This window comes from Trichechus manatus, unplaced genomic scaffold, assembly GCF_000243295.1.
Source record: "Trichechus manatus latirostris isolate Lorelei unplaced genomic scaffold, TriManLat1.0 scaffold00305, whole genome shotgun sequence".
Lineage (NCBI taxonomy): Eukaryota > Metazoa > Chordata > Mammalia > Sirenia > Trichechidae > Trichechus > Trichechus manatus.
The window spans coordinates 807433-815506 of NW_004444241.1; the positions used below are offsets into that span (position 1 = coordinate 807433).

General features: G+C 53.5%; 2 protein-coding genes across 2 annotated transcripts in view; both read left to right on the top strand.

The window, feature by feature from the left end:
- Positions 1-940, top strand: part of RNF31 (ring finger protein 31) — a 9630-nt gene extending 8690 nt beyond the window's left edge. Inside the window, exons 19-21 of the mRNA XM_004390508.2 lie at positions 155-251; positions 548-716; positions 809-940. Coding sequence (XP_004390565.1) covers positions 155-251; positions 548-716; positions 809-862 — 320 coding nt within the window. The 3' untranslated portion in view covers positions 863-940. The remainder of the gene's footprint in view (positions 1-154; positions 252-547; positions 717-808) is intronic.
- A 98-nt stretch (positions 941-1038) lies between these two features.
- On the top strand, positions 1039-7217 carry IRF9 (interferon regulatory factor 9). The gene is made up of 8 exons (XM_023725400.1): positions 1039-2632; positions 2977-3160; positions 3413-3543; positions 3634-3709; positions 3815-3886; positions 4515-4856; positions 5791-5906; positions 6056-7217. The coding sequence occupies exons 1-8, from the start codon at positions 2453-2455 to the stop codon at positions 6224-6226; spliced, it is 1272 nt and encodes a 423-aa protein (XP_023581168.1). The 5' UTR covers positions 1039-2452; the 3' UTR covers positions 6227-7217.
- The last annotated feature ends 857 nt before the right edge of the window (positions 7218-8074 follow it).

An 8074-nucleotide genomic window follows, 5' to 3' on the forward strand; every position in this document is an offset into this window, starting at 1 on the left:
CCCCCCCCCCCCAGTGTTAGAGCTGGGGTTCTTGTCCTCAGTCCCGCTCCACTGGAGGCCACCTCCCCATGCCTTCACAGACATCCCAGTTCTGGGGCTTTTGGGGTTATTGGCCTCCTCCCAAGAAGAGGTCCCTTCTTTTCCTTATCCTCAGGTGGCTGTCGCGTGATGGAGCAGAAAGAGGTTCCCAATGGGCTCAGGGATGAAGCTTGTGGCAAGGAGACCCCAGCTGGCTATGCAGGCCTCTGCCAGTGAGTGCCAGGCAGGGCGTGGAGCATGGTGTTGGGGAGGGAGGTAGGAGTAGTGAGGGTATGCCCAAGCAGTAAAGGGCGTATGTGGGAGCAGTAGGTCCTGAAGGGAGTGGGAAGGAGGGGTTCTCTGGGCAAGGGCATAGATAGGTAGTAGCAGGCAGTGTGCACAGGTGTGCAACAGATGAGGGTTATCTATCATATTCATCTTAGTAGTCCAGTGCCCAGTAAAGTGCTAGGCACACGCGGTAAATATCAGCCTAGTAAAAGAAAAACTATTTTGCCACTCATCTCCCCAGGTCACACTACAAAGAATATCTTGTGAGCCTCATCAATGCCCATTCACTGGACCCAGCCACCCTGTATGAGGTGGAAGAGCTGGAGACGGCCACTGAGCGTTACCTGCACGTGCGTCCCCAGCCATTGGCCGGAGAGGATATTCCTGCCTACCAGGCCCGCTTGTTACAGGTAAAGCCTCCACCCAGCCTCACCTCTGAGCCCATCCTCCAGCCAATGTCTGAGCAGAGGCTGCCAGTGTTACCATGTTCTCTCTCCTGCAGAAGCTGACAGAAGAGGTGCCCTTGGGACAGAGTATCCCCCGCAGGAGGAAGTAGCTGAGGGCAGTGGCCCTGCAGAGGGTCCCATGGCCCGACTACCTCAGGAACATCTCCAGCACCAATAAAGAGGCATCTCCTTTGCCAGGCTTCTTAGTGGTCCTTCTTCCTGGCCCCACCATCTAGGGGCACCAGGGAAAGAGGTGGGGGTGGCGGGGTGGGGGGTGGGGTGGTGGTGGTGGTGGTAAACAGAAGTTTTCTGGAAGGTCTCCCTGCAGCTGCCCACTGGACCTTCCCTGGACTCAGGGCCGAGAAGGAATTGGCATTATGGATGGGCATGGGAGGCCTTCCACATCCAACACCTGCCCTAGGCTTCCTTCTTGCCTCCGTCTTTTCATCAAATTTGCCTGATCTTTGAGCTCACCTAATTATGTACCAAATGGGCACTGTGGGGGAACACAGATGCACAGAGTACACAGCAACCCAAAGGCTCAAGGCCAGGAGCGGAGGTCAGGGCCCAGAGCAGTGAGTGTCTGAGGGAGGAAGGGGGATGAGCCAGGCAGAACTGCACCTACTCCTGACTCCCTAGCCTCCAGTGGAGGGGCTCCTCCTGCTGCCAACAGTGAGATTCTCAGATGCTGCTGCCTTCTAGTGGCAAGTGGTTGCCTTGCACCTCAGAGACCACGTGATTTCTGGGAAAAGGACTTCACTGGAGGAGAACTGAAACTTAGGGTGGGGACTGTATACAGTGAAAGGGGCGGAGAGATTACGAAGCCGAAGCTGCCTAGCCGGAAGCTGAGCTGAGGGCCACTGAGTGCTGGGACAGCCTGCACAGCCAGCTCAGGTAAGATCAGCCAAAGGTGGCGGTCATCCAGGAGTCTGGGGCCGGAAGCCCAGCCAGGTTGGAGGTGAGGGGCTGGGGCAGCAGAGCCCCTGTGCTAGGCTGGGGAATAGGGAGAAGGCCTGTGAGCCAAGAAGCAGTAAGTTTGGCCTGAGGCGAGAGACTGGCTAGAGACCAGCTTCCCAGGCCTTATTGGCAGAAGACAGGAGGACCTGCTACAGGATTGTTCCGGGAGAAACACTCTTTGCTCCAAGTCTCTGTTCACCATGTTTTGTTTGTCTTGCCTTCTGGCCCTGCCCATTTCCGCTGCAGCTCCACCCCTGCCTCCAGCTCCCTGCCCTACCTATCCATAGGGCAGTCTAAGAAGGAGGGGTCAGGTTGTGGGGTCTGTGGGTGAAGAGTGTTTGTTGATGGGGCATCTCAAAAGCAGATATTGCCTCTGCAGATGTTTGGGTGTCTAGACAGTGCCTCTCACCAGGATCAGAACACTAAGGGACTTTTTTTCTCTCCCAAATAAAGTCCTGAAAAGTCTTAAAATTTAAACCAGTACTTAAGATTTGCTTCCTGATGTCACTGCTTGGGATATTAAAAGGAATGTATATTTTGTAATTGCTAGTGGTGGCAGAAACAAAACAATTCTGCTTTAGAGAGTTTTGAGATGTATCCAGATCCGAAAGAAGATGGATGGGTGCTTGTAGGGTCTCTGGGAGCCCTTGGCAGAATCCGGCCCCAGTGGCCAGGATCTTAGCAGATGTTCCCTCCCACAGTGTCCGTTCTGCTGATGCTTCCAGCTCTTCTTGTTCTCCAGGATGGCATCAGGCAGGGCACGCTGCACCCGAAAGCTTCGGAACTGGGTGGTGGAGCAGGTGGAGAGCGGGAAGTTTCCTGGGGTCTGCTGGGATGATAAAGCTAAAACCATGTTCCGGATTCCCTGGAAGCATGCAGGCAAGCAGGACTTCCGGGAGGACCAGGATGCTGCCTTCTTCAAGGTAACAAGGGCCTGGAAACCACCCCTTCTGAGTGAGGGCTGGAGTATATACTGGCTTCTCTTATCCTTAAGGAGTTGTGTCTGTGCAGTTTTCAGATAAAGGGGAAATTGGAGGGTAGAACTGGCTACATAATTTGCCCAGTGCACAGTGAAAATGCAGAGCTCTTCTTCAAAAATTACTAAGAATTTCAAGACGGCAACAGCGGAGAATAAGCATTCTCAGACCCTTCTGAGTGCAGAGCCCTGTGATGTGCACAGGTTGCACCCTTGTGAAGCTAGTCCTGTTGGAGGGTCAGCTGAGATCTGTAACAAACTGCCTCTTCTTTACCTGCCTCTCTTTCCTAGGCCTGGGCGATATTCAAGGGAAAGTACAAGGAGGGAAACTCAGAAGGCCCTGCCACCTGGAAGACTCGCCTGCGCTGTGCCCTCAACAAGAGTCCTGAATTTCAGGAGGTCCCTGAGAATGGCCATATGGAAGGGGCTGAGCCCTACAAGGTGTATCGGTTGCTGCCACCAGGAACCCTCCCTGGTGAGCCCTTTGCCCAACCATTCCAACAGTCATCAGACTGGGGAGGAAGGATGGTGGCCTGAGCCTCCTGGGAGGGTGCTGGGCCTCCCTCCACACCTCTTACTCAGTCTGCCCTGTCCCTGCCCTTAGGGAGCTGTTCCCTGGCTTCCCTTTCCCAGTCCTGCACACCCTTCCCTCCCTCATATTCTCTCCTACCCTATGTCCCTACGTAAGGCTCTGACCCATCTCTCCCACTCGAACAATGTTCCACAGCCCAGCCAGGCACCCAGAAATCACCATCAAAGCGACACCACAGTTATGAGTCCTCTGACAGGGAGGAGGATGAGGGTCCCGTGAAGAGCCGTGCACTCAGCCCCTTGTCGCTCCAGGACCCCTTCAATAATGTGAGCTGGGGGGGGGGTGTTGGGAGGGGTCTGAGGGCAAGACAGTAACTAGAGGAAGAGGCAGGGCAATGATAGACACTGTGTCCACAGGAGAGGGGAGCCAGTTGGGGAGCAAACCATTCAGACACTGGGAGCAGCAACAGCAACAGCCCTAAGCCTCAGGAAGGTACCACCTCTCCTGCCTCTTGTGTCATCCCCCATGCCCAACAATGCCATGACCTCTGACCCTTGTAGCCAGTCTGAATGACCAGTGCCTTTGCCTCCCTTCCAGGTGCAGGCACAACTGAGGCCCCCTTTGAAGAGGATCAGGTGTCCCTGGAACTTCTGCTTCCTCCAGACTCAGGTACTGCTGCCTGTTCCCCTCAGGTTTTCTTCCTCTGGCTATGCCTGCATTTTCTAGTCTGTTGGGGCTTGCAGCCAACTGGACTCACCTTACCATGGACAGGAGCACTGGTTTCTAGGCAGTGAGAACTCCAGGAGCTGTTTAGTCAGATTCCAAACAGCTTGCTTTCCAAAATAACACACTACACACCCTGTTCCCTGGAGTTCCACTTTGAGACACTCCATTCTTTGAGTCAAACAGAAGCCGAATCTCTTGGGCTCTTCTTATAAACTACAGGACCCTTGGCAGTAAGCTCCCAAGGCATTCATGTGAATTGGTTTATTAGCTGTCACCTAATGAAGAGGAAAGCCTGACAGAAGCCCCTTGGCTGATGAGGGGAAGGTGGGAAGTAAAGATGAGGAAGGGAGGGAACCTTTTCTAACCTCAGCAGATGTGGGTGTGGCCCCAGACCCCAGCGTCCTCCCCAGATTTTGCTTGGCATCCCTCTCTGGATTTGCAGGGAGCTCCATGTCATTTCCCCAAAGGCTCCTGCTGACCAGCTGAACCCCTGGGGAATGAGGAGAGGCACTGCTGCTAGCTGGCAAGCTCCCTCAGCGCCAAGTATAGCTGGGCCGTTCTCTGTCCCCAGACTACTCGCTGCTGCTCACCTTCATCTACAGCGGGCGTGTGGTTGGGGAGACCCAGGTGCACGGCCTCGACTGCCGCCTTGTGGCTGAGCCCTCGGGCTCCCAGGTCGGCATGGAGCAAGTGGTTTTCCCCAAGCCTGACCCACTGGAGCCCACACAGCGCCTGCTGAGCCAGCTCAAGAGGGGCATCCTGGTGGCCAGCAACCCCCAAGGCCTCTTCGTGCAGCGCCTCTGCCCCATCCCCATCTCCTGGGATGCACCCCAGACCCCACCTGGTCCAGGCCCACATCTGCTGCCCAGTAATGAGTGCGTGGAGCTCTTCAAAACAGCCTACTTCTGCAGAGGTGAGGCTGTTCCAACTGAGCCCCTGCCCCTGACCTCTGGGTACCCTGTGGACCCCACTTGGTAGACCCTGCCACACCCTGTCAGCCAGCAGGTCCTCCATCGTAGCCTGTGCTATGCACCCCTGAACTTGTGCAGTGTACACCCTGTGTGACCATACCAGCAGCCTGGCAACTCTCCTTCCCCAGGCAAGGCCGTGGAAGAGGAGATTCAAGTTGAGCCCAGTGCAGGAGTACCACATCTCAGGGAGCACCATGACTCTGAAGCTTGCATAACTTATGTGAAAGTGCGCAGACAAGTCAGCACAGTGTTTTGGGCCTCCCTGGCCCTCTCCTGCACGTACACTGGCACACACCGTCCACACATTTGAGAGAGCTGGCACACACCACACACTGGCCCTGGCACCACCCTGTTCCCACCTCTAGGAATCCCCTAAGGTTGCTCTCTCACCCACCTACTCTTGGAATTCCAGTTCCTACCTCCACTCCACTCCTACTCTGACTATGGAAGTGGAGTCATGACACAGAGTACGGATGTTCCCAGTGCCATGTGTAACCTAACATTGGAGGAGGGAGGTAGTTAGCAGCAACAAAGGTTTGGGCACATGTGGGTTAGCAGCCAGGGCTGTCACCTACGAGCACTCTGAACTCTGCTAGGGATTGCTTTGCAGGTTGTATAATAATCTGCTCATTGTAAACGTGTCTTTGAGCAAGGGGCCCCTTTTTGTGTTTGGACGTGGGTCAGTAGCTGCTCAGTGCCTAGCGTATCTCCTGGCCCAAGGCAACAGCCTCATGACCCCACACCTCCTGCTCTGGCCTTGGTCTCCAAGTGGCCCCACTCCCACCTCTCTTTCACCATCATGGATTCCTCCCTACCACCTCCTTGCCTGCTGCCCTCTCTCTTCTCTCTTCTGACCCATGACCTTTTCTCTTTCAGACTTCATCAGGTATATCCAGGGCTTGGGCCCCCTGCCCAAGTTCCAAGTTACCTTGAATTTCTGGGAGGAGAGTCCTGACCCTGGCCACACCCCACAGAGTCTTATTACAGTGCAGGTGAGTTCCAGGCACAGTGTGGGGGGTTGGGGGGCATGTGGGTCGGGATTCCGGGAGGAGAAGGAGCCTCCATGGGTTAGGAGCCCTTGGAGGTAGTGCCTGCCCTTCTACATTCGCTGATGGCCTCTTCCCCACCTCTTCCTATACAGATGGAGCAGGCCTTTGCACGACATTTACTGAAACAGGCAGCCACTCCGTCCCCGAGCCTGGAGGACCCCCCTGCCTCCTCACCTCTTTTCCTCCTCTCTCCTTTAAATAGAGACATTCTCCACACTGGTGACTTGCCCTCCTCTGTGATAATTCTCAGTGATTGTGTGTGATAGTTTCATCCTTGAACTGTTCATGCACCCTGGGTAGTAGGAAACTCAAGGATGATTTTACCCTCCTTTCCCCCCACCCCTTTTTTTTTTCAATTTTGGGATATACCTTCTTTCATCTCTAAAGAACTGGGAAAATCCAAATGGCTGAAACTCAGGAGACCTTTCCCTCTTCCCCTGCACCCCAACTCTAAAGTCAAGCACTTTATATTTGCTTCCTAGAACTTTATTAAGCATTTTAAATAAACTTTTCTTGAAAGAGGAATCAGTATCTGATTGGCTGAGAGAAGAAGGTAGCAGGGTCAAAGGTAGATGGCACAGATGGAAACTGGGGAGCTGGGCACTTGGGTTCTCTTGCTACTGACATCTTCTGGCCCGTCTCCTCTCCTCTGTCCCCAACTTCTGGCTGGCAAACTGTCTGGGCTATGTGGGCTCTGGACCCTCAACCAGAATCAGGGGAAGGGTTGGGGTCAATCACCAAGAGGGGCACTGAGACTATAGATGGACACTACAACCACCTACTTCACAGAGGAAAATTTGCACTCCACCATTCTTTGCTAGAGGCCTTTGGTTGGGACCTCAACAACAGGCCTGCATTTGGACTGGAATTCTAAATAAAAAGAGGAGACACGTGAGCTTGACCTGAAACTGGGCTAGAGGCCTTGAGGCCTGGGCGGGTTGGGGAAATCAGAGGGAAGAGTTGCTGAACCTCCTGTATCTGGCTGCTTCTGCGGTGACAGATGGGGCCCTCCCAGTACCAGTGCACTGTCACCTCGACTGAAGGTTACTCCCAAACTGGATTCCTCACCGTCTCTGAGCCCCAGAGAAGACAACCTAGACTAGGCCACCATGTCACCAACACCCGTTCACTGAAATTTGAGGGGTCTAAATCAGCTGACATGCCTCTCTTTAACCCCTGTGTTCATTCTGCTACCAAACTGGTAATTCTTCCTTCACCAGATCACATGTCACCCAACTTCTCTGTATACTCACTGCCACCAGATGAGTTCAGACCCAGGTCACCACCTGACTGCCACAGCCTCCAGCCTTCCCGTTTCCTGCTCATGACACCAGCTTGGCTTTCCAGACTCCTTCCTGTCTTGTCACTGTTACAGAGCTTCTGTGGCTCAGCTGCATGATCAAATCCAAATGCCTCAGTTTCTCCAAGGATCTTCCTCTTGCTCTCTCATTTGACAAACTGAATACTGCTTTCGAGCCTCTCCGCCTCCTGGGAACTTCCTTCTATTCAGTCTTACCCAACATCCTCCTAAGAAGCCAAGAACCTAAACAGGCACCTGTGCTACCATTGATGAAATGAGGTACTGAGTGCCTCAAGTGCAGAAGCCCTGTTGTGCCTTCAGTTTTCTGAAATCACTCCTGAACCGTCTTTGTACCAGGTCCTAAGCTATCTCCTTGACTTCCATTTTCTCTCATACCCCAAAACCCATATCCAATCCATCATTATTCTTTCAAAATATATTCAGAATCTGACCACTTCTCTCTGCTTCCACCACCAACACTTTGGAACAAGCCACCATCATCTCTCACGTTAGCTTCCTAATTAGACTCCCTGCTTCCACTCTTATCACCTTCAGCCTATTCTCAATAAAGCAGAGATCCTCTTAACCTATAAATCCGGTCATGTCGTACCTCTGCTCAAAACCTTCCATTGGCTCCTAATTCAGGGTAAAAGCCCACATCCGTACAATGGCCTCCAAGATCCTTGTGATGTGGCTTCCATCCTCCTAACCTCATCCCTTGCCGTTCTTCCCCTCAGTCACTTTGCTCCAGGCTTCTTGAACCCAGCAAGCACATTTCTGCCTCATGTCCTTTGCACTTGCTGGTTCTTTT

Coding starts and splice junctions, on each gene's coding strand:
- IRF9 (XM_023725400.1), top strand. CDS start 2,453: ATGGCATCAGGCAGGGCACGCTGCACCCGAAAGCTTCGGAACTGGGTG. Junction 3,710..3,814: donor CAGCCCTAAGCCTCAGGAAG/GTACCACCTCTC, acceptor CCTCCCTTCCAG/GTGCAGGCACAACTGAGGCC. Junction 3,887..4,514: donor TCTGCTTCCTCCAGACTCAG/GTACTGCTGCCT, acceptor CTCTGTCCCCAG/ACTACTCGCTGCTGCTCACC.